This window comes from Tupaia chinensis, unplaced genomic scaffold (genome assembly GCF_000334495.1).
Source record: "Tupaia chinensis unplaced genomic scaffold, TupChi_1.0 Scaffold000272_1, whole genome shotgun sequence".
NCBI lineage: Eukaryota > Metazoa > Chordata > Mammalia > Scandentia > Tupaiidae > Tupaia > Tupaia belangeri.
In genome coordinates, this window is record NW_006159754.1 from 5,216,761 (window position 1) to 5,243,494 (window position 26,734).

The window sequence follows — 26,734 nt, forward strand, 5'->3', positions numbered from 1 at the left end:
TCATTGTTTCCATGGTGCCTAAAGTTGAAATGCAATGACCTGCCATAGCTCAAACCTGTTTAGACCAGAGCAGAGGACAGATCTCATGTCTCTCTAATTTGCAGAGTATGAGTCAGTTAACCTATATTATTCTCATTGTTCAATAATCTACTACCTCTGGGTGTCTTATTAAACTTCGAAAAACTGTACCTTCTTTACCTCATAGGAATGATGGAAAATAAAGGAGACGACATATACAGAACCCGAGTTTCTTATTAGAAAGCACATTATTTATCATCACATCAAGCAAGCTCCAGGCACTCTCCAGAGTGCTGGAAAATCTACCCTAAGTGGGGGCGGGGGGAGACACTAAACTAAAAACGTTTTCACTCTACTTCTGCTATTTTCTATTATTAAACAGTACACATCTTGTGAAGTGTGAGGTACTTCAAAACTTTTGTGGGAAAATGGAATTAAAGTATTATTTCATTTTGATGCAAAACAAATTTGAAATCTTTGGGTAGTTCTCTTCATAAAATACATTTTCCCATGAACTTTTTGAAGATCTTGTTGTCTAGTGTAACCTTAGACAATTGAAGCAAAGGTTGAGAAAAATAAACCCAACCATACCTTGTTTTTGTGTCTGTGTGTAGTGCCCTGATTTTCCTAATGTGCCTTGAGGCACCAAAATATTTAAAAGAGAGAAATTTTTTTTCCTAATGTTATTAAAGGAAAGCACACTGAAATTTGAACCATACGCAGCTTCTAATAACCTAATTTTACAACTATTGAGATGATTATTGTGAAAAAAATGAAGGACAACAAGTATTGGCAAAGATAAGGAGAAATTGGAACCTTGTGCACTTTTGGTAGCAATGTAAAAATGGTGCAGCTGCTATGGAAAATAGTATGAAGGGTCTCAAAAAAAAAAAAAAAGAAAAAAATAGAACTACCCTACGATCCAGCATTCCAACAATCAATCCACTTCTGAATATTTTCCCAAAGGAATCAAAATCAAGATCTCAACAAAATATTAGCCTCCTGGGTTTATTGTAGTACTGTTCACACTAGGCAATACGTTCAACTGCTGAATGTCCTTTGGTGAATGAATGGATAAAGACAATGTGGCACTTATACAGGCAATGGAAACAACTGAGCCTTGAAGAAGAGAATCCTGCAATATGCAATATCATAGATGAATCTTGAGAACGTTACATTAAGTGAAATAAACCAGTGACTGAAGGACAAATACTGCATAATTTTACTTATATGGATATCTAAAGCAGTTAAAAACATAGAGGCAGAGAAGAAAACTATGATTACAGGTATGGAGGTTGAGGAACTGGGGAGCTGGGCAATGGGAAAAATGGATTAAATTTTTGGTAATGCAAGATAAATAAGTTTGTAGAGATCTGCTCTCAATAATGTGCCTGTAGTTAACAATATTTAATTGTATGCTTTAAAAAGTCTGTTAAGTATTCTTACCATAATAAAATAAAAATAGATATTAAAAAAATCTATTATTGTCTAGTGATGGCTGAAACAAAATTACAAAATATATCATAAAAGGGAAAAGAGAGAGATACTTTTTAAAAATAGAGGCACAGAAGGGAGGACAATCTTAGGCTGGGGACAAAGTACACCCTAACATACTGAAGTCACTTGGAAAAATGGACCCAAACCATTTCTAGAAATGACCTTCTCTCCTATAAGTCTTCTAGGTCAGAAATGAACAAAGGCAACACTGTTCTGCTCAGATTATTACATACAAAAGTAAAAGTGTTTAGATTCTGTAGTGGAAATTAAATTTCCCAGGTTTGGGCTGATTGCAAAACTCTAGTTGAGAGTAGGCAGGATGGATTTTGAGTCCTGATTTCTGATTTCTTCTATGTGATCACTTGCTTTTGGCAGTAACAGATGAGAAGGGGGAAAAAATCAACTTCAGCTATTTAAGTGAGGTATAAAATTAAAAAGCTACAGGAAAAGTCTGTCCAATAGAACTTTTTACAATGATGGAAATGTTCTGTTTTCACTGTCTCATGACGTAGCCACCAGACCTGTGTCTGAGCATTTGAAATGTGGCTAGTGGACTGGCCTGTAGCCTAGTGGTTAAGGGAGTCAGATCCTATGGCTGTCTACAATTAGAATTCTAGCCCCAGCTGCTTCAAAAATATGTTGGACATGTGTGAATGTTGCCGAAAGCCCTGACAGGAAGAGAAATGGAAGAGAAGGGACTGAGGCATGACCTTGCCCAATTAGGCAATGCTCTCTCCCTTTCTCTCTGTCTCTCTCTGGTGAGTGCATGTGCCCTGTGGCTATTACAAAAATGTCACTAGTGATTCAAATTTCAAATTTTTACTTAAATTTTTAAAAGGTTATTTATTCCTTCCATGAGCAAGAGAAAGGAAGAGAACACCACAAACTAGGTCTTGAGTCTACAACGAACCCCAACCTCACTTAGCCCCAAATCATGAGCATGTGGGCGCCCAGTGTACTCAGGGTGTTCCAGATGTGCATCTGGAACACTCATTTGTGAGTCAGCCTTCCAGAGTATCATCGTTTACCATTGGGCCACTGTATGGCCTTTGTTTAATTAAATTTCAATTTAAAAAGTCACAAGTGGTTAGGGGTTGCATTACTGTACAGTGGATCTTACGAGTATAGAGTTATTGGTCCTGGAAAACTGAGATGAACTGGCCAATTTTGATTAACTAAACTAACCACCATGAGTTACTTTAAAAGGCAAATGAAACAACCAGCCGATGGCATAATGGTTACATCACTGCACTCCCACATAGTTGAATGCGGTTTGAGTCCCGAACTCGTCTTAAAACTCATGCTGAACACGTGTGTGTGCCCCAAATCCCAAGAGGAGAATGAAGGAAAAGGGATTGTGGTGTGGCCATTCCCTTGGGGATGATTTCTCTCTTTCTATCTCTCTGTCCCTCTTTCTGTCTCTCTGGCAAGTGCATGTGCACTATTGCAAAAATCTCTCTCTAAAAAAAAAAAAAATGCAAGTGGAAAAAAGTTAGATACTGAAGCCTTATGCCAAATCTACAGTAAATACCTGAAGCACTGCATTATACAATGTGCAGATATTGACTGGCTAGCACCTATCAGTCAACTGCCAGGATCCTAGTGATAATTACCATCTAAGTGGCATTCCAATTTATAGAAACCCATTTACTGTGTATCAGTCTGACTCCTCCCTTCTTGCTTTGTCAAAAGAACATATGCTTTCCTTTTTCTAAATTTTTAAAAATTTATTCATTTATTTTAATTTGACCAGAGAAAGAGACACACAGATAGAGGGAGGAGGGAGGAGTAAGAAAGCAAGCCACCAGGTCCAGAACTTGAGCCATGGTCAGCCATGTGGGAGTGTCCAGTGCCTTAACCACCATGCCACCTGCTGGTTCCCTTAGAACATATGCTTTCTTATAGATGGTAAGGTCGAAATATGATCAGCTTAGAGGGTGTTATTGCCTGTATTTTATGCTGTTTTCTTTAAAAGGGAAGTATGCAGTCAAGTGCTGTAGCTGGCTTATTCTGGCTTATGAAATTTTCAGGAATCTTTCCAACCACATGTTAAAAGTGAAATTACTTAAAATTACAATGCATAAAGGTAATTGATACTCAAAACTCACCACTTACAGTTTATTCTATTCTATTTTGTTATTGTCAGTACTCTCAGGATTATTGACATCTGTTGTATCTGTGTGTTGGAAATACTACACAGTGTTGTGTTTCTGCACATCTCTTTCCAACTCTGAACTCAGTGAATTCACAGGGATAGCCTGAATTCAGCCAAGGTGGGAGTAGCTAACCCATGAAGTCAGAAATGCTACCAATTAATGCTTGAATTGTTATTTCATTGATTATCTAGAGCTAAGAAAGTAATGAAACAAAGGTTAATAACACATATGAAAATTAAGTGTGTCCTGTCTATAGCCACTATATTATGAACAGCACAAAAAAAGAACATTTGAGAATTATTGTCTGATTTAATAAAGAAATAATATATAGCATTAAAAATGAGTTTAACATATGTCTTTGTTTTTTAACTTTAATCTCATTCATTAATGTATGAAATGCCAACCATCATTTATATATTGCCAATTGAAACCATAGGTAGGCTGGGGATATATGATTATGGTAAAAATCAACCAAAGAACTCTATGAGATTCAATTTACTCTATGGCATTATGATGAAGATAATGTCTATTTCAATATTATATGTAAATAATATTCTATGCACCCTTCATATCAATAAAGTTTATAATAAACTTATACATAGACATTTATGTAGAGATAGACATATACATTTTCCTCACAGAGCGTCATTAAACATTTACCATTCACGCTAGTGGACTATTAATCTCAATTCAATTTACTTATCTATTGATGGAAGAAAACATCTTCCCTGACTAATTGGAACACTAATTGGAAAGAGGGTAAGATTAGGCAACATATGGAAAAGTTTTTTTTTTTTTTTGAATTGTTTAGTACTATACAAATACCCATTAAGATAATGATCCAGGAAAGTTGTAGCACCTTTTCTCTTCTGGTCCAGGCTTTCTTCAAGGCTTTAAAAGGAAAGAATTTTGGTTCCTTAAAATGTAGGACTGACTAGGGAAGAAAGTTGCTATATTGAGTTAGTAAAGTTGCGTCCATTTCATCTATGTTTGATACTTTTCTTTATTATTTTAATGGTCTGTTATACTAAACTACAAAAGAGATCATTCAGAACAGTTATTTCAGTTTGAATCTGAATTGAACCCACTATGAGTCCCCAATAGACAGAGCTGAGAATAGGAAGCTTTTTTTTTTTTTTGAGAGGTTTTTGCTATAGGGCACGTGTGCTCGCCAGACAGACAGAGAGAGGCAGAAAGTGAGAAATCATCCCCCAGGGGGGATGACCACACCACAATCCCTTCTCTTCTTGGGCACACACGCGCACGAGCCCGGCGTGAGTTTTAAGCCACTGGGTCTGGGACGCAACCCTGGTCGACTACATGGGAGTCCAGTGACATAGCCATTACGCTAATTGCTGGTCCCAGAATAGGAAGCTTTGAGTGCAATTTACAAAGACAGAAACAACAGCCCTGTAATGTCATGGGGAAATGAGGTTAGCAGCATTGTTACTAACACTGAAATTTGGCTGAAATCAGTTCAAAATCCCAGCTATTTACACATGTACTCTTAGATCTTAATTAAAAATAGCCCTGGCTCATCTCATCCATGTAGGAACTGACTCCGAGGAGGCAATATCCTTTGTTCTGTGATGTGTATACTTAGTACCACTAGATTGACTTGGCCGACTGAGGAGAGACTGGATCAAGTCAACCCTGCTTAGTTTTCACTATTTGCTGATACAGAAGTGTTAAATGATGTCTTTCCTCATTCATAGTGCTACATGTGACCCAGTAAAAATAGGAGGAAGAGGAAGTGGAAGGGATTTATTATAATTGGGGCACTTTTTCTCATTACTTTATACTTTTGGTTTATCAGGTGTAGATTAGTGGTGCTCAACCTACAGCTGCTCATTGGAGTCACTGGTTTAAGACAAAACAAAACAAACAAATAAAACCCACTGAATTCTAGAGCCAACCTGCTGAGATCCTCATTTGGTTTGTCTGAAGTGGGGTCTGGGGATTCATAGTTTTTAACGGTACCTCTATAACTTTAAGGTTCAAGTGGGGGTGAGAACCACTGGCTGAATTTACAATGCTTTTCTTTAGTAGGTACGTTTCTAAGGCTCAATATTAAAGAAAAATCCGAGCTTATATCCATAATGTGAATATCTTGTCAAGGATTTAGGCTACAATATTTTTTTTCCACCTTTGTAAAAATATTTTAATTCTCTGTTGAAGTTGAGCTTAAGTAAATTAAAAAGTGAATAGATGCTACTATAAAATTATTTTGAAGATGCAAATAGCCAGTTAGAGCCTTTCTTTTCCCACAAGTGTTTAAAAACTGCCAATCATGGGCCAGTCTCATAGCATAGCTGTTAGGTGGTGTGCAGAGGAAGCACATCCCAATGGTGGACAGGGTTTTGAGTTCTGGCCTTGTTGGGTTGAAAACCACACAAGGTACATGCACACAAGTCCTGAATCTTCACTGATAGAGAACTGGAGGAAAAGAGAGGGAGGGATGACTGACCCTTTGGAGCCAGTTTCTCTCTCTCCCCCTCTCTTGCATGCAAGTGCCCTCTGGCATTAAAAAAAATTGTCATTCATCACTTAGTGTAGTAAATGTCACATTTATTCTTAGCTAAAGACTTACACTAGGCTTAGAATCTTTCATTCTAATCACTTTCTAATCTTACAATATTCTAATATCTGTGTGAGTAAGAAGGACAAGAAATATACTGATTTCAAAGGCAACTAAGGAGATTAATAACTCCTGGAACTGCAGTATTGTAAGTGTTTTTAAATAAAGAAGAGTGAATGAAATGACATATTTCTAGTGGTGTGCAGCAGATTTTGTCTTTGGCTGTGTCTTGCTCCATTTTCATTTTAATTTTAATCAATAGTTTGGATAAAAGAGTAAACTTCTAAGTCCAAGGGAGACACATATTTGAGGACGATAGTATAGAAGTCAGGTTTTAGAATCAGAATCTGAAAGCATATTTCATAGCATTAGAAAAGGCTATTGAAAATAATGGAGAGCAGGCTATTGGAACGAGATAAAATTTAGCAGAGATAAGTGTGATCAAGTCCAACAATAGACTACAAATGTGAGGCTTTCTGTCTGAGCAGCAGCATGCACAAAAGGCTTGAGAGTGTCAGCCTTTCTAGTAAGTTCCTTAAATTACATTTGCAAAACTCTTACACATTTTATGCAGTTTTAAATTTCAGTGCTGTCTAGTCACATGTAGAACCGTATTTTGAGGGCTTGATGTTTATATTACTTGTGTCCCTTAAGAGAAATTGTGTTTTTGTTGATTTAAAAAACACATAATGGCCAAACGGACACATAGCTAGGGTACCCTCCCACCAAACATGCAAGGCACCCAAGGATTTTGCTTCATCCACTTCGTGGAAAATTCATTTCTGTATGTGATACTCTGTTTTGTTGTTGTTTATAAGCCAGAGAGTACATGTGCTAACCAGAATGAGACAGACAGAGAGAGACAGGAAAATGGAGAAAGCACCCCTCCATGGGACAAGATAATGCCATGAATCGCTTCTCCTCCATTTCTCACTCCTATCAGAATTTTGGGCACACACACTCATGCACCCAATGTGCTTCCATAGGAAGCTGCTGAAGCCAGGATTTGAATCGTGTTGTCGGCCATGTGGGATCTGGTTCCCTTAACCACTCGGTTATGGGATTGGCTTTTATGTGTAGTATTCTAATGTAAAGAATTGAATATTATTTATCCATTCTAATGTTGAGGGCTTTTAGTCTACTCCTAAATGTAAGGGCTTTTCAAAACAGAGACACCAGAAATATAAACCTGTTCTAAAGTAGCACTGTTCATTATGACTGCAATGATGGAAATGTTCTATTTTTATGCTGTTCACCACAGTAACCACTAGCCACATTTTGGATTCTGCAGGCTGAGTTGTGGCTAATACAACTGAGGCAATGAACTTTAAATGTAAGGAATTCACATTTATTTAGATTCAAATAACTGTTACATGTAGTTATCTGATTTGACTAAGCAATTCTAGGATGCCTAACTATAAGTGACATTGCCAGATGATGAGACGTACATATATTTAAAATACCCTGTTTTCCAAAGTGGTTTTAGCAATTTAACCCACCAGCAGTTTACACGAGTTTTATAGAACATCCTGTTTTTCTATAGTCTCATTAATTTAAAATTGTCAGACTATTTAATTTAAGCTATTACTGTGGATGTGCGCTGGTATCTCATTGCTATTTTAATTGAAATTTCTTGGTTATTAATGATGTGGTTCACCTTTATGAATGTTTGTGACTATTTGGATTTCTTCTTATAAGAAGTACTAATCTAAATCTCTCATTCATAGTCTATTGTGTTGTCTGTCATTTTATTGTTTATTTATTGATCTTTATAAATTTTATATGTAACACAAGTTCTGTATTAATTATATATTTTGCAAATATCTGCATACAGAGTTTTCAAAAATGTCAATATTCAAATCTCACTCTGATCAATCAAAGCAGAATTTTTGTGGGTAAGATGGGGGGCATTATTTTTTTCTTTTTTCAGATAAAGTCTTACTTGTCTTGATCCGCCTGCCTCAGGCTCCTGAGTAGTTGTGGCTACAGGCTCACACCACTGCACATGGCTTTTAGGGAGGGCAGAGTATTGAACGTGGGTCTCCTATGTAGTCCTAGCCTACCAGGTAGTGCTATCATGACTAGACCTGGGATTGGGGCATTTTGAAAGGTTATGTAGCCAGTATTAATTTACTCCTGTGTGGAAAATAGATTTGATAGCCATTAAAGCTATCTGTATAGAATAGTTATATACAGATATATACATACATATATGTGTGTGTATGTATGTGTATGTGTGTTTGTATCTGGAGACAGATGGCCTAAATTTGCTCATAGGTTTTGATAGAATTTAGGCTTACTCTTTCTGTAAGTCAACTTTTTCATCTGCAAAGTTGGGTCACAGTACCTATTACATAAAGTCTTTGTGAATACTAAATTAGCACTTATATGTAAAGTGCTTAGAACCTTGTATGAAACACAGCAAATATTCAATAAACATTAAATATCATAATCATCACTATCATCATTATTATCAAACACTTAAATTAGTAGTGAGAGCCAGCATCTTCTAAAATGGGGAAACAGTAGGACTATGATTTGGATAACTTGTCCCCCCAAAAGTTATGTTTTCAAATTTGGTCCCCAGAATAATGGCACTGAGAGGTGATGAGACCTGTGAGAAGTCACGCTTAGTGGCTGGTGTCTGGATTAGAGTCATTACCCTCATGAGTGGATTAATGCCATCTCATGAGACCAAGAGAATTCCCACTATAATGACAAGGGGTTAGTTCCAATGAGGGCAGAGTGGTATAAAAGAAAGATGACCAGCACCAGGCTTCTCTCTTTTCGTATGCCAGACGTCCTCTGCTTTTGTGGACCATGTTGTGGTATACCCAGCCTTATGCCAGCTCCATGCCTTTGAACTTTCCAGCCATTGAATCATAAGCCAAAAATACCTTCATTCTTTATAAATTACCCAGACTCAGATATTTCTGTTAGCAATACAATACTGAACCAAAACAATCAGAAACCTTTCTACTAAGATCGAGAATAAGGCAGTGAGGATCACTGTTTCTTCCACTATTTGATATTGTTTTAGAAATGTTAGCCATTATAAATAAACAAGAGAAATAAAGTAGAAGCATAACAATTGATAATAATGAAGTAAAACAATCCCTATTTGTATATGATATTATATTATACCTAGAAAATCCTACAGTGATAAAAATCATTTAGCCTATAAAAGAATTCAGTAAGGTATCAAATATAATATTAGCAGGCTAAATCAATACCTTTAATATATATAAACAATAGGCTTAAATCAATGGTATGTCATAATGGTAGAGAATACCTTACTAACAATGGAAACAATGAAAATGGATGATTTAGGAATAAACCTTTTAGAAGTTCATTAAACCTGTAGGAAGAAAACTTGAAAATCTTTGAGAACAAGATACAAGAGAATAGACATCGCTTCTTCTTAAATAATACAACTTGACATTATAAAGATGTTCTTTCTCTCTGAGTAAATTTGTACTTCTAATCCTGATGAAGTTTTTTTTTTTTTTTTTTTTTTTTTTTTTTGTAGGAGGGTGGTTGGGGGGAGAGGACCGGCTGAAGTTAAGTCTGATATAAAAAAAACAAACACAAAAGAATAGAAAGAAAAATACTGAATAAGAAAAAAGATACAAGTGATCAGCCCCACCAGACATTAATACTGACTATAATAGCCTTTCTAAAACAATGAGATGCCAGTGCAAGAATAGACAAATGGTGAAATCCAGAAAGTCCAGAAAGAGAGAGTCCAGAAAGAGATCCAAGTAAATGTGTAAATATTATATGAGGTAATAATGATACCTCAATTAATTATGGGTAGTGATTAACTTTTAGGAAATTATGCTTTTTAATAAATTACAAGAAATAATTTGGAAAAAAGATAAGATTATATTCCTATGTTACACCAAAATAAAAATAAACAAAAATAAACTAAAAATGAATCTGTGATCCACATGTAAAATATTAAACCATACAAGTACCAGAAGAAAACATATTTGAATTTCCTTTTTATAATGGTTTTATAACTATGATGTAAAATTCAAAGGCAATTAAAGAAAATATTAATAAATTTTACTATTAACAAATGAACAATTTATGCACAGTGAAAAACACCGTAAACAAAATCAGGGGACAATTGACAAACTAGGAAAATATATTTGTTATATATCATGGACAAAGGGCTAATATCCATAGTAATGTAAAGAACTTTTAAAATGTGAAGGATGAAGGGGCAAATTCCCTATAAAAATAAAGGCAAAAACACAAAGTGTACAACCATTTTAAAAAGGAAAAGTCCTCTAACTATAAAAAAAGCTATTCATTCTCACTTGTTTATAATTAGATCAATTTAATTAAAATAATCATGAGCTATTATTTCTCTCCTATAAGAATGGCAAAAATTTTAAAGTGCAATAATCCATTCTATAACTAAGGTGGTGGGGAAAGAGCCCTTTGTCATACATTGTTGGTGGGAGTGCAAACTGGTGTAATCATTTTGGAGGGGAATTTGCCAATTCCTAACAAAACTATGCTTACTTTTTTACCTAGAAACATTAGTTCTAGAAATGTATCCTGAAAACACACCTCTAACAACATGAAAATACCTGTACATAAGATTACTCATTATAGCTTCATTTTTAATGACAAAATATTAAAAAAAATTTAAAGAGTGTGGCCGAATTGATTACATATATCTGCACTAGATTATTATACAGCTATGAAAGAAGAATGAGGAACATTTCTGTGAATTGATATTGTGACGCCTATGATCTACTGTTCAGTGAAAAGAGCAAAGTGCAAAAGCATAGTTAATATTGGTAAGAAAGAAGAAAACATAAGGAGATATACATGTGTCTGCCCATTTGTGCAAAAAGAAACACAGAAAAGGTAATCGTATACCACATGACTGGTTTTCTTATAGAACGTAAGTGGGAACAGAGCTGGTTTCTTACAGATGGTAGAAAGGGAAAACAGGAACAAGAAAAAGAGAATGAGTGAGGAGAATATACCTTTAATATGGTTCGACTCTTGGAAGTATAGTGATGTTTCATATACCCAAGCATAAATAATCAAATTCAAAATGGATGCGAAAAACTCAAAATGTAATACAAAATGAAGAGGATGGAGGCAAAAAAAGTTAACTTAAACAATTTTGGAAGATTGTATTTTGACTATAAACAGTAAGCCAAGATTAAAGGAACTGTACACAACTGTTAAACTATAATTAATATGTTTTCCTGGCAAAATGTGTGCTATATATATAGTAATTTCAAAAAGTTCCTGGAAAAATAGATTTTAAAGTACAAGTTTATTTTGGTGCAAAAAAATTGAAATCCATGCAGTTTCATCATAATATGCATTTTCATGAACTTTATAGAGACCCCTCATGTGTGTTTGTATGTATGTGTAATAAAGCCAGTTTTCTTACTGTCAGAAAAGAAGTTACAAATAAGAGGGGGCTGGCCCCATAGTGCAAAAGTTAAGTGCTGTACATAGACAGCTGAATCCCACATGGCTAGCCTTGGTTTAAATCCAGCCCCATTGTCTTGAAAAATGTACTGTGTGTGTTTGTGTGCATGCCCAAAATCCTGATGGAAAGGAAAAAATGGAGTAAAAAGGATTGTAGCATGACTGAACCCTATGTATGTTCTCTCTCTTTTTCTCTCATCTGTCTCTCTCCCTCTTCCTCTGATGAGTACACATACCTACTAAAAATAAAGTCATAAGTAAGAAAAAAAGGAAAAGGCTTGACAATCAAGAAGCAAGGTAGTTCAGTAGCAATGAGCATACCCAGCACCCAGATCATGGTTTCTAAATACCATTTCCATAAAAGGAAGAAAAGCTCATTAGAAAAATGGCCGAGTCCTGCACTGGGTCAGAGAAAACACAAGATGAGGCAGGAATATCTTTGCTGCCAGAAAGTAAGACAGTGCCAAAAGTATAATGATTGCATGTTCAGATGTTCAGTGGATACAGGAACCAACATGAAAGAGCTCCCAATGGCCAAATCTATGTCAATTAAAGTAACAAAATAAATGACCGTATGGCTTATAACCTATAGATTAAAATAAATATCTGTGTGTCCATACTGAAGAAAAGAATGAAGTAAATGGAGGGAAAGGAACAGCTTTTCCTTACAGTAGAATTCCAATAATAAATTTGGAAGGAATAATAAAAATAGAGAATTATAATACACAGTAATTTTTTCAGGCAACATTTACCAATGAATGCTAAAATGAGTGGACAAAAGTATGATATGAGACAGAATATTTGCATAGTCTCATAATGTCTCTCCACATGATATTTATAAGTTACAAAAGACAAATAGTAACTGTACATGGAAGAATCTGGCAGATATAACCTTTATGAAAGTTTATATCACCGTGATAAGACATTTTGACATTATGTACCTCTTGAGGTAAGGCACTAGAAAGGATAAATATCACTTCAGTGGTATTCTTGCTACAAATGTGTAACCTCAATGTAAACAATAGAAAGGATAAGACAACAGCAAATTGAGAATTATTTCAAAAACAAAAAGAAACTGTTCAGTATTCTCAAAAACTGATGTCATGTAAAAACAAAGGCAGACTGAAGGTCCCCTCCTCTTTTCACAGCTTCATTTCAAGTCTATTTTTTTTCCTATAAGATGTAAAAATCCTCTGTCACTTGACTCTTTCCTGAGTCTCATATTTTATATGGCTCTTATATACATAAGTATGTTTAAATAAAATTAATGTTTTTACTCCTGTTAATCTGGTTGTCAGTTTACTTCATAGACTCAAGATCATCAAATTCTTAGAGGGAAAAGAGATTATGTAAAATTCTCTTATGATATAGTCTTAAAATATATATATACACACATACATATCTATATAAATATCCACACATATATGTATATGTATATACATATACACATACATACATACATAAGTTAGAGCCATCAAAAATTTAAAATATATATATGTGTGTAGGTATGTGTGTGTGTGTGTATGTTTGTGTTTGTGTGTAGCATTTTTTATTTTTGGTGGCTTTAATTTTTTAAACAGAGTAGCATGCTATATATTATCTTCTTGGATTTAATTTTTTCACTTGATATTGTATTACTCAGACTTATTGATGCATGCTTCTATAGCTCATTTATTTTGAGGACTGTAATATTCCATTATGTGAGTAAATTACTGTTTACTCTGCATTTAGGTTATTCCCCAGCATTTGTTGTTACAAACAGTTCTACAATAAACCTCCCTGTACAGTTTCCCAGTGCTCCTGTGTAGCTCTTTCTCTTATAAATAAACTCAGGAATGGAAATGCTTGTCATGGTGTATATGAAAGTTTAACTTTAAAAGATAGTGTTGTTAAATAAAAAATTTAAGAGGGCACTATTTTGGACTAAGCTTTTGCTCTAGACCCTAACAGACCAGACCGAAATGAAATCATTTATGTTACCATGTCACAATATCAAACTAAAGTGTTAAGAAAGCTGAAAATAAAAAGTTGAAAATAAAACAAACCAGTATTTTCTGAAAATAAGAGTCCAGACTGCCTAAGTCTGTGCTATAGGGAAATAACACATATGCACATCTTGTGGTTTTCCTAGAAAAGTGAATCTGAAATAGCTCAGATGCTGTCTAAATTGATTATACTTTTTGTTTTATGGACATATTGAAATACATTCCTTTTTTACCTTCCAGACTCACTGTGTCTGAAGACTAAGCAAAATGAGTCCAGGTGATTATAAGGTCATCCTGCTCCCTTTCTCATAGAATTTAGCCAATCACTGCTCTGCAAGACTTCTTGCTAGAGTCCCTTCCTTTTTGTGACTTTTCCCTTCAAAGTCGTTCTGAAGTCTGCGGTACATTGGCACACCTTTGCAGGACTGGGATTTTGTGATGTCTGGACAATCATCCTACCCTGGTCCAAATGAAAATCATCACTTTTTTAAAAAAGAGAGACTGAGGAGCTGTCACAGATTGGAGGACACTAAATACTCTTCAAGACTGACAGCGCATGCAGTATGAGATCAGGGGTTAGATCCTGGACCACAGAGAGGATATCAGTAGGACCACTGGCAAAGTTGAAGTGAGGTCCACAGATATGTTATTAATTCCCTGATACTTAAATACCACGTTTATGTTCGTGGTCACTGGGTGAAGAATATATTCATCCAGTATAGTTTAGTATATAGTATAGTATAGAATAGTATAGTATAGTATAGTAGTATAGTATAGTATAATAACTATAAAAATAGTTTTTTTACTGTTTTATAAGTCTAAAATTAGACTTTTTAATGATTGTTTTGTAAGTCTAAAATTAGTTCACAATAAAAAGTTTTAAAAATACAGTGATTTTCAAGTCACTGGAGTTCAAGTAGGGGGTAAACTTGATAGAAGGTCATAAAGAGATTCCAACTATAGCTGGTGGTTTTAATAAAAAAACTTTCTCTTTTTAAGTTTAGTTCATTTTTCCCCCCATAGGGTATGTGGGCTAGCAAGAGAGAGACAGGAAAAGGAAAAGTGAGAAATCACTCCCCATAGGAGATGGCCATGCTACAGTTCCTTCTCTTCCATTCTTCTCTTGGGATTCTGGGTACACATGCACACACACTTGGCATGATTTTCAAGCCTCGGGTCTGGGACTTGAACTATAATCAGTCACATGGGAGTCCAGTGCCTTATCCACCATGCCACCTGCTGGCCCCATTAATGTAAAACCTTTAAAGACTCATTTTGTCATGAGACTTTTTAGAGAACATTAATGGAATTCTTTGTTTAAAGGGTGGAATGTAGGCTTTGAAAAAAGTTTGGTCTAATACGAATTGCCTTGAATTTTTAGAAAGTGAGCAGTTAGTTCTGTTTTACTCATAGCCACAAATGATGCATGCTGTGAAATCACAAAATGTATTATGAAATATCTGAATTAGTCAAGAATAAAATTCCCTTAACTTCAGTTTCCAAGACTTTAAATATATGAGAATAAATTTACATCCATGTATGAATTTTTAGTCATACTCCAAATAGCTGCTCTAACCTATACAAGATAATGACACAAAGGGCTCAAACAATTCAAATGAGGTGACAGTTATACTGCTAAGTGGAGACAAGCAGATTCTAAAAACAGTACATTCAGTATGAACCCATTTTTTTTCTTCCCCAAATTAAAAAATATACACATAGGAAAGAACTTCATGTCTTTGTGACAAAATGTTAACAGTGATTAACTGGGTGGTTAAAAGCAAATTTTTTTTTTCAGGAATTTCTAATTTTCTTACAGTAGTATTACTTTCAAAATAATAAAAACAATAAAGGTTAGTAATGTTTTTATAAGAAAAGAGTGTAACCATTTTTCAGGTCTCTGAACAGTAAGTGATGAATTAGCTAGTTCAAATGAGAGGATGCAGTTAAAAATAAAACATCTACACTCCAGATAGTCATTTCCGGTGTGGGAGGACTGGTAGAAGCTACTAATAGGAAGTGGTAGATAGATTTTCTACTGTGGTCATTCCAGTTAAAAAATATGTCAAAAATTACTCAGATTTGTATTTAAGCATCTGTATTTATTAAGCTAGCAATGTTATAGGAAATGCTAACATCTTGTGATGGCTGATTTTTTAATAGTTTCTTTTTTAAAATGAAAAGAAAAGATGAACTTTCTTAGGAATAGGAAAGGGATATCTAAATTAAAGTATTCCAATCTTAGTTTACTTTATGGGGCATATATTAAATGGAAAAAATAATTTTTCCCTGCTCCTTAAACTCATATCAATTCTTTAGTGATTAGTGTGTAGAGTAATGCTTCTTTTAAAAAATTATTATCATTATTTATTACTACTATTTGTACATTAAATCGCTATACACCATCAGTTCCAACTTTTTATAAGATTCCCATTTGAATTGTATGGACATTAAAATTTGAGAATCTTTGATCTACAGAGCCCCAAATAGTCAAACTGGTTTTTGTTTTCTATTTCCTCGGGAAATTAGTCAAATAAATTATGCTATTAAAAAAAGACTATAGAGGGACTCCGGACTCCTACATGGCCACCTACGGTTTGAGTCCCAGAATAAGTGGCTTGAAACTCATACCGGACATACGTGTGTGTGCGTGGGTAGGACGAAGAATGGAGGACAAGGGATTGCAGCATGGCCACCCCCCTTGGAGGGTAGTTTCTTATTTTCTGTTTCTCTATCTCTGTCTCTCCAGTGAGTGCACACACCCTAGAACAAAAACCTCTCTTTGAAAAAAAAGATTATAGAAAATGATGCTGCCACTGAGCTCTGGTAACAAATCATGAAATATAACTTTGATTTGTATAGCTATTTTTAGATAATTAAAACATTTTTCTTAAATGAAAATAAAATTTCCTTGGTTCTCAAGTGACTTTAAAATTAGTCATTGACTTTATCCTTTAAGCTGATTGTGTAACAAATTCAGATATGATCACTTCTGTCTGCTAGTCTCTCATTAAAGAAGGATTATTTCAGAATTGTTAATATATGTATGTGTGTGTATATATATGTCTGTACATATATAAAATAAAATTTGTATTTATATTAATTTATAAATTTATATATGTACAGACATATATATATATATATTTATATATATTTATTGTGTAACGAGTACCTTTTACCTTTGAGAGCTATGATGTAGGATTATAAACAGGTTTAAGTGACATAATTGCAACATATGTTTCTTTCTGATTTACAATAATAAAAAAGTGACCTTATAAAACTCTAAAGTAGATATCAAAATAAGATGGAATCATGGGTACTTTCATGATCTCAGTACTAAAAGAGAAGAATAGAGTTATCACCCACAATCCACTAAATTATTTTATAAGGCATATTTTCTTTGTTGACAAAGTTTGGGGTTCTAAAAATTATTTTATTTCAGAACCAAAGTCAAATAATGGCTACCACATTGAATGTTTCCTACTAAAGAGTTCTGACGTATTTCTATTTCTTCTGAACATCTTAACACTGAACTGCTAAGGAGCGTATCTACTAGAAGTTCAAAAAGAAGTAATAATGTTGCCAGGATTAACACTGAATTTCAGTCTTGCAAATATCCTCCACTCTGATCAAATTAATTGGATCACATATAAGTCTACTGAAGTGACCCGCCCCCCGCCTTATTTTGGTTTTGATATAGGGCATGTGTGCTTCCCGGAGAGACACAGACAGAGACAGAGAGAGGAAAGTGAGAAATCATACCCTGGGGGCATGGCCATGCTGCAATCCCTTCTCTGCCTCTCTTTCCTTGAGATTTTGGGCACACACACATATGCACCTGCAGTGATTTTCAAGCCACTGCTCTGGGACTTGAACCACAGAGTCAGCCTTGTGAGTTCCAGCTGCTTTAACCTCCAAACCACCTGCTGGCCCCCCAAAGCCATTCTACAGCCATCTTTTTACACATTAACCTTGATCTGATAGCCTCCTTCCTACCAGTTCTTGCAACAAAATATACTGAGAATTAGTTTACTAATAAAAAAGAAAAATGAGCACAGCATATTGTAAAAATAAAGTAGGGTCCAATAAATATATTTGAAATCAAATCTGATTTTAAAAATCCTTAGAAGAGAACTAGTCTGTACCTGGTGGATAAGATGATTGGATTCCACATGGCCAACCACATCATTTAAGTCCCAGAGCCTGAGGCTAGAAAAACATGCTGACTTGAAAGATAGTCCAGGAATGTGGATGCCCAAAATGCTACAAGAAGGAAGAAATGGAGGAAAAGGGGTTGCAGCATGACCATGTCCATGGGGGGTGCTTTCTCAGTTTCTCTTTTCCTCTCTCTCTTTGACAAGTATATAGGCCCTCTATGCAAGGAAAAAATCCTAAGAAACACACTATTCAGTGATAAGCTGTTAGATGCAACTTGAAACATTGAGCCTAAGATTTGAAAGCTAACCAAAGAAAACCAAAAGAGTAGTGCTTTCAAAGAGCAACTGAAGAGTTTGTCACAGTTTAATGTATCACTATAAGACACATATGTTAACACTGTTGAAGAGAAAAAAAAAACACTTAGAAGAAAAGGATGAAAATAGAAATGCTTTCTCACCCTCTTTCCTCATTTAATACCTGCTGCTACAAAATAGCACTAAGAGTTAAAAACTTGTCTTTAGTCAGGAAAAGTTCTCACAAGTTAGATCTAAAGTTATTTTTATTAACATTTAAAATTTTGTAATTTAAATTTTGTAGAACTTTCTAATTTAAAATGTGGTAATTTAATTTTAACCTAAAGCATCACAGGCAATTTTGCTAAAGGAAGATCATGTCAACATCATTCTGTGGTTTAGGATTTCTTACTATTGTTTTTAAATTTAGGATAGCATATTAGTTAATTTCAATGATATCTGGAAATACAGTTTTACCTTTCCTGAATACTACCAATTTTATCATTAATCAGTTTTTTCATAACCACCATTTCAGATAGGTTTCCTGAACTACTTGCTCAATACAGATGTTAAAATACTAATATTTAATAAGTAGTCTTTATTTATGTTTTTTGGAGAGGTTTTTGCTATAGGGCGCATGCGCTCATCAGAAAGACAAGAGGGAGACAGAGTAACAGAAAGCGAGAAATCACCCCATCCAGGGGAGATGGCCACACTGCAATCCCTTCTCCATTCTCCTCTCGGGATCTTGGGCATGCACGCACACATGCCTGGCGTGAGTTTAAGCCACCAGGTCTGGGACTTGAATCGCGGTCAACTACATGGGAGTCCAGTGACATAGCCATTATGCCAACTGCTGGTCCCATAGCCTTTAGAGTGGAAAGATACCTGGAGTAAACTGAAAGATCTAAAAATATAATGGTAGAAAAGATAAATATGGATATTAGACACTACAGGACAAGGGATGGATGAGAGGATTGGAAGGGGCATCGGGAGGAAATACTAGGTAGATATAAGAACTTAAAGTTCTCCAATGGAAAAGATATATGATAGTATTATTGATTTGATAGTAATGTAATGCATGTTTTTGAAAAACTATATTGTGTGCTATGGAGATGTACAACAATTAAATGTGAAGAAGAAGTAGAACAAAAAGATATTTGGAGTAATCATAGTTTTATAATTTTAGATATAATTTTATTTTTGCCTTAAAGAGGTTTGTGGGTAAGCCATGCTTCATTATTTTCATAGAACAATATACTTACGTGTAATTAGTGTCTGATTCTTTCATAGCTTTCTAAGTGTAGTTATTTGAAAATTTGTCCCAAAATATTATATAATGAAGGCCTTTAGCTCAAGGCTATAAGTTATATTTTAGTTGATAATTCTCAATGTTTTGACAAAATTTTAGAAAAATTAAATCATTTAAAGTAATATTGGGTGAAAAAAAAACAAGTTCCAGGAGATTGTATATACTATATCATCTTTAGAAAGCTTCAGACTAGCAAAAATAAACAAGATGTTGTGTTAAAAGTAAATACATTTGTTATAATGTAGTAAATCAGAAGAGCATGTGTAAAATTTGAGAGACCTGTAACCCCTAAAGGGGTAACCATGAGGTTGGTATGGGAGAATAATACATAAGTTAATTGTAAGTTACTGGGAGACACACACACACATACACACACAATTCATCATGAATATTAGTTAACAATTTTTTTAGGGAGTTTTTTTGCTCTCTGGCACATGCACTTGCCAGAGAGACAGAGAGAGAGATATAGGGACAGAAAGTGAGAATCACCCCCTCCCCCCGGGAGGGGATGGCCACACAGCAATCCCTTCTCCTCCATTTTCCTCTCGGGATCTTGTACATACATGCACATGTGCCTGAGGCAAGTTTTAAGCTACTGGGCCCGGGACTTGAACTGCAGTCGACCATGTGGGAGTCCAATGACATAACCATTATGCCATCTGCTGGTCCTGCTTAGCAATTTTTTAATGCAAGAAAACCAGGAGGTTTAGAGTGTTCAGGACCAACTCGATGGTGGATGTGTAGCATTCCACTCTTAGCTGGAGGGAACATTGTTCTAAACATATGGAGCACTGTGTCCCTTGGGCCTTCACATTTCACTGTAACATTTATGGCAAATAGTTAGTCATACTTTTCTGATATTCCTAATAACTAAATGATTATCTTTTTAATAATATATTTTTTATACTTTGTCTTACTATTGAATTTACTATTTTTTTTTTTTTTTGGGAGGTTTTCGCTAGAGGGCGCGTGCCGCAATCCCTTCTCCGCCATTCTCCTCTCGGGATCTTGGGCACACACGCACACGCGCCCAGCGTGAGTTTTAAGCCACAGGGTCTGGGACGTGAACCCCAGTTGACTACATGGGAATCCAGCGACATAGCCATCACGCTAACTGCTGGTTCCCTCAATTTACTTTTATACATGGTGGTATCAGAATGAGACTAGTAGTTTTACTTAATGAGAATACAGAATATCTCATATTTTTTGCTCCTGTTCATGGTTGATGTTAAAGTTTTGATTAGTGAATGCATTATTTCTACCAGAATGCTTTTAGAATTCTGTTTTTTGAATCCAGAGACTAGGTACCAGTAGACTAATTTTTATGAAATTATATAGAAAAAGATACATTCTTCTTAATAAATCAATAATATGGAAAACAGGGGCAATTTTGATGATCAGATAGGAGGGTTGGAGAAAAGAAAAATCTCACATCAAAAAACACTGCAATGTCAATAAAATAAGAAGAATCCCTCATCTTTTAGGCAGGCTGGGATCTAGAAGAAAATGAAGTAAGATTTAGGCATGAATTCTTTCTGTTTTATAAAGCCATTCTTTCATCTTTAAGGGGATGGGACCTTTGGCGGGGTTTGCAAAGGCAGAACACATTCCAGAATAAAACATTTTTTTTGCCTGCTGAGTGCTGGAAGAACTAACAGAGGACTGACAGGCAAGCTGTCTGGTACAGTTGCAGTAGGACAACCCATCTCACTGCTGGTTGTATAGATATTTGCCCATAAAGGAAAAGCTCTTGTGTACTTAGGAGATATTTTAGGGACAGAAGACAGAACAATGCAATATATAAACTAATTTGGAGCATGAGTTCCAGAAGTCTAGCTTGAATTTACAATTACTTGAGTTTGAAAAAGAATGCTCCTACCTCTTTCACAGAGAATTTGTTTGTTTTTTGTTTGGTTTTTGCCATAGGGCATATACACTCTCTGGGGAGTCAGAAAGAGAGAGAGAAGGTGAGAAATCATTCCCCAGAGGGAAATGTCCACACCACAATCCCTTCTCCTCCATTCTCGTTCTGAGATCTTGGGGCATGCACGCACATGCGCTCAGTGTGACTTTTAAGCCACCAGGTCGGGGACTTGAACTCTAGGTTGGCCATGTGGGAATCCAGTGCCTTAACCAGCAGACCACCTGCTAGTCCCCACAGGTAATATTTAACTTTGCTGACTCCAGAATACGAATGAAAATGTATAATTTGAAAAACTAAAAAGTCCTTCAAAAGACACTTTGGAATAAAGTTAAATATTATGGAAATTAACTGACAGAAATGAAATTAAATTTGAACTTGATGGAAGGAAATAAGCAACTGATCACTTTTTTTCATGCCTACAATATGTAGTCTCGCTTTTAATTTCACAGGAAGAACAACCTTTACCGTACCTGACGAGGGGTTCTTTCTGATTTACTCCTACACCACTCCCAGTCTGAAAGCTCTGGTTTCTGACTCTCCTCGTGAGATAGTCTTCTTTCTGGCCCTTCCAAAAATGTGTTTTCTTCATGGTTAATATCACCTCCTGTTTTGTCAGAAGTCACACCATTTTCTGGGTCGGAATCTCGTTTTGTCTCTGTAATATCAGTATTCGTGCATTTGTTGACGCCTGTCAGTGTGGAGCTGTCCAGAGAAGGCGTGGTGCTGATTTCTACTTTAATGGTGTTGAAGATATTACGGTTGTCTCTCTGAGAGTCTTTTGTAGTTTCACACTCATAGTTCATCAGGTTGTGATAGGATATAGAATTTTCATCATCATCATAGTAATCTTCGCGTGCTATTTTATAAATTCCATAGCTTTGTTGGAATGATAGATTGAATTCAAAGCCTTTCCTCTTGGCTAAGTGAAAACAAGAACAAAATTTCATGGCTAGTATGGTGGATACAAACAGTTATCTATCTATCTATCTATCTATCTATCTATCTATCTATCTATAATCTATCTATTTATCTATCATCTATTTTTATCTATATATATAACAAAATAGGAAGTGCATTCAATCTGATTATTATGAGTTTAAAAACTGTCTCCACTTCTTGTCAATTATGCCTCCCAAAATAATCATCACACTGGGCCCAATTTTTTACTCTTGCACAATGCGAGAGTTGAAATGTATATCATCGCAAGGATCCTTTCAGTCTTTAAAGCAATTTTACATAATGAAAATTTAGCCATAAATTAAGAAACTCTCAAATACATTCAATTTTAGCTTTTTTAGTCTATCATTATTCTATACATCATATTATTTGATATAAAATATATTTCTTATATTTCATTTTGTTAGAAATTAATTATTAAGTAGCCTTACTATTATATGAACTATACATCTGACAACACAACACTATCAATAGATAGAACTGTTTAAAACAACTTAACATATACTATTTCTAACATTTATGTCTATAAATATATACATTAAAAATTAGGCTATGTTACAATACAGCTTTTAAACTTTTAAAAATAGCATGTACTTTTATGATACAAATAAATAGGATTAAATTAGTAAAACATGAATTTATATTTTTGTGAACTGAATCACCTAATTACAAGTGGAGTTTAGCAGAAATGCATAAAACGATTTCTGATTTAAAATACTGTGTTTTAAACATAGTACCATTAGTTGGTGGACATAATACCAAGTGTTACTAAAATAATAAACGTGAATGTGAGAGAAAGTGATACAATATTTACATGTAAATGTCATGCAGTACTGACTTTTTAAGTTTAAGAATGAAGTTATATTAAGGTAATAGACAAAATGAAATTTAATGTTTTAGTGTTTGTCTTTCAAAACTTAGGCTTAAAATTTTTTCCCCTTTATTCTTGATAAAGTTCATGGACATCCATGTGATAGTGTCTATATGAGACAAAGAGTGAGAGAGATGAAACCTCTGCAGGATCTGGTTACACAGTGACCCCCTTCCTCCAGTCCTCCTTCCCATAGGGCACTTGTATGTGTGCCTACCATGTTTCAGGTTGACTAAGCCTGGGATTCAAGCCTTGGTGACCATGTGGAATCCAGCCTCTTGTAACCAGTCCATTACCATTCAGTCATGCAGCCAGCCCCAAACAAGGCTTTTTTTCAAACACATTTTCTACTTTGGTAGTTCAGTGTTTTATAATTAGATGCTTAGCTATCTTTGGTGGGAAAATATGTGTGAAAAGCTATCAAGTTTCTGTAGGAAAAACGGACAAATTCTGATTCATTTTACAATATGCCCTTGTGTCTTTCACAGGCTGATTTCATTACTGAAATGTTCCAGAATCTAAGATTTACAAACCAATTTTACTAACTGAAAAATGGAATTTATCATTACCATTCATGTGTTTGAGCCAGGATGCAAACAAGAAAAATTTCTATTCAAAGTAAATGGAAAAAGAGAAACAGACGTTCAAATATCACATACTGTCTCATTTATATTTCTATTTACTCTTTCTAGTAATATAGTTCAGTAAAATTAAAACAAGATTTTTAACTTACATTAGCAGCACAAAAAGTGAAGAAAACTAAAATAAGTTTTAAGTTATTGATGGACTTTCCTTTTCTCCAAAAAGGAAATATATAGAGTGACAAAATGTCAATTCAGGACCATTAAGAAAATAGAAAATGTAACAAACTCCCAATTTTCTGATAGAACAGTTGATAAAACTAGTGTCTGTTACTATTTTTTAATTAGTTGTATAAAATAACTCTGAAATATGAAATATATAGAGCAAAAATGAGTTTTTTTTTTTTTGAGAGGTTTTTGCTATAAGGTGTATGCCCTTGCCAGAAAGACAGAGAAACCTCATTTATATTTCTATTTACTCTTTCTAGTAATATAGTTCAGTAAAATTAAAACAAGATTTTTAACTTACATTAGCAGCACAAAAAGTGAAGAAAACTAAAATAAGTTTTAAGTTATTGATGGACTTTCCTTTTCTCCAAAAAGGAAATATATAGAGTGACAAAATGTCAATTCAGGACCATTAAGAAAATAGAAAATGTAACAAACTCCCAATTTTCTGATAGAACAGTTGATAAAACTAGTGTCTGTTACTATTTTTTAATTAGTTGTATAAAATAACTCTGAAATATGAAATATATAGAGCAAAAATGAGATTTTTTTTTTTGAGAGGTTTTTGCTATAAGGTGTATGCCCTTGCCAGAAAGACAGAGAAACAGAAAGTGAAAAATCACCTCCCAGAGTGGGGGTGGGGGAAATGGCCATGCCACAATCCCTTCTCCTCCATTCTCCTCTTGGGATCTTGGGCATGCATGCACACATGCCCAAGGTGAGTTTAAGCCACTGGGTCCAGGACTTGAACCGCAGTCAACTACATGGAAGTCCAGCGACATGGCCATTATGCCAACTGCTAGTCCATGAGTCATGTTTTTGCAGGAGTGTGCGAAATGTGTGAATGAAGAATTTGCCTTCATGCCATGAAGTGCAAGAGGCAGTCTGAGGTCAGCTTTGAAAAGAAAGTAAGATGGGAGAAAGACCATGATGTTACAGAGCATTCCCAGGTCAAGCCATGCACATAGGTCATGTCATTTAACAAATGACAACTCTATACCATAAACAGCTTTTTGGCCCTCTCCTACTTTACACTTGAGAAAACCGAAGCTGATAGATGAAGCCTACATAAGATTAGTCACCTGGTAAAAAAGATCTGAATTTAAAGATAACTGTTTCCAGAAATTACAGTTAATGGCCTTCTATGAGAAATTGCTTTATTGCTAATCAGAATCATGAGAAAAAATATGTTAATGGAAGCAGAATGATCAGGATATACTGTTTTTAAGTCAAATGAAGTGGATTAATTATGAAATGTAGCCAGTGAAAACATTTATTATTGACTTTACATGAAAGGTGAATTCTGACTGAGGTAACTAAAGCTACCTAAAATAATAAGTTATAACAATATTACAGAATTGACAATGTTTGACTCAATTCTGATTGCAAAAGGAAAAACCTCTATAAAATGTATTTAAATTCACATAGTAAAATCAAAACTATGTTGAAAGAAAGGTTATTGTGAGAGTCAAAACTGATCACCTTTAAGTTCCTTAAAGGCAAAAACTATGTCTTATTATTGTTTTTTTTTTTGTTAATTTAAGGTAGAAAACCTTAAATATATATTGAGTCCAGTTAGCTAACATTAATAATTTAAAAATATTAGGCATTTATTATAGCAAATGGGAAAGATCTCCCTCTGTCTAAAGCTCGTTTTTCAGCTCCAGCCAACTGTGGAGACACAGGGGCTTTGCTGTTAGCTACTCTGATTTTTCAGATAAATTAGATTTATATATTTTATATGACATATTCTGATCTTAAAATTTTGGCCCATAATTAAAATCAGTTAAAAGTAACTTAAAATTTGGTTTAAAAATAAAACTTACATAGGGACCAGCAGGTGACTCAAATGGTACTAAATGAATGGAATATGATTTCAAGAGAAATGATATTGATTTATTGGGAGTGTATAGTGGGACACTAGTAAATGCAACATTATAATGCTGACTCATGTGGAAGGTTCTCATGTCACAGCTGGAGACTTTCCTGAGTAATGTGCACACCCATGAGCCACATGGCTAAGACTGGGAGTAGACTGTTGTGTCATGACTGGTGGTTGGGACCAGCAATTGGTTTAATGGCTATGTTGCTGGACTCCCATGTAGTCAACCATGGTTTGAGTCTGGGACCCGGTGGCTTAAACTCACGCCAGACGTGTGTGCGTGCATGCTCAAGATCCTGAGAAGAGGATGGAGGAGAAAGAATTGTGAAGTGACCATCCCTCCTGGGGGGTAATTTCTTGCTTTCTGTCTCTCTGTCTCTCTCTGTCTTCCTGGCGAGCTCACGTGCCCTATAGCAAAAACCTCTTCAAAGATGTTTTATTTATTTATAAGAGGGAACACTTTGAATATAGAGTTTATAACTCCAGAATTTAATCCACTTTAAAAAAAGATTAAGTTGTTTTTTTGAAACTTTTTTTGTGTGTAGACCTTTCACTTATTAATAACTTGTAAGAAACTTAAAGGTCATTAGAATATCATCTGGGATCTTTTGAAATCTATACCACACTATTGAAAATAAACAGAGTGTTGTATTTGGAAGGCTAAAGTTTCTTTGTTCCACAACCCTAGATACAACATAAATAAACTTTGTTTTCTCTTAATCACATGTTGCCAATTCTAATTTTAGATGTAAATAACTTATACCAACTTATATGGCAAGATGTCACCAGCGATTGTGATTTTACCAAAATATACTAGTTAAAAATCTG

General features: G+C 34.8%; 1 protein-coding gene across 1 annotated transcript in view; it reads right to left on the minus strand.

Annotated features, from left to right (window-relative positions):
* Positions 1-26,734, minus strand: part of GPR149 (G protein-coupled receptor 149) — a 77,604-nt gene that overhangs the window by 46,732 nt on the left and 4,138 nt on the right. Inside the window, exon 3 of the mRNA XM_006149762.1 lies at positions 21,858-22,306. Within this exon, the coding sequence (XP_006149824.1) occupies positions 21,858-22,306 (449 nt within the window). The remainder of the gene's footprint in view (positions 1-21,857; positions 22,307-26,734) is intronic.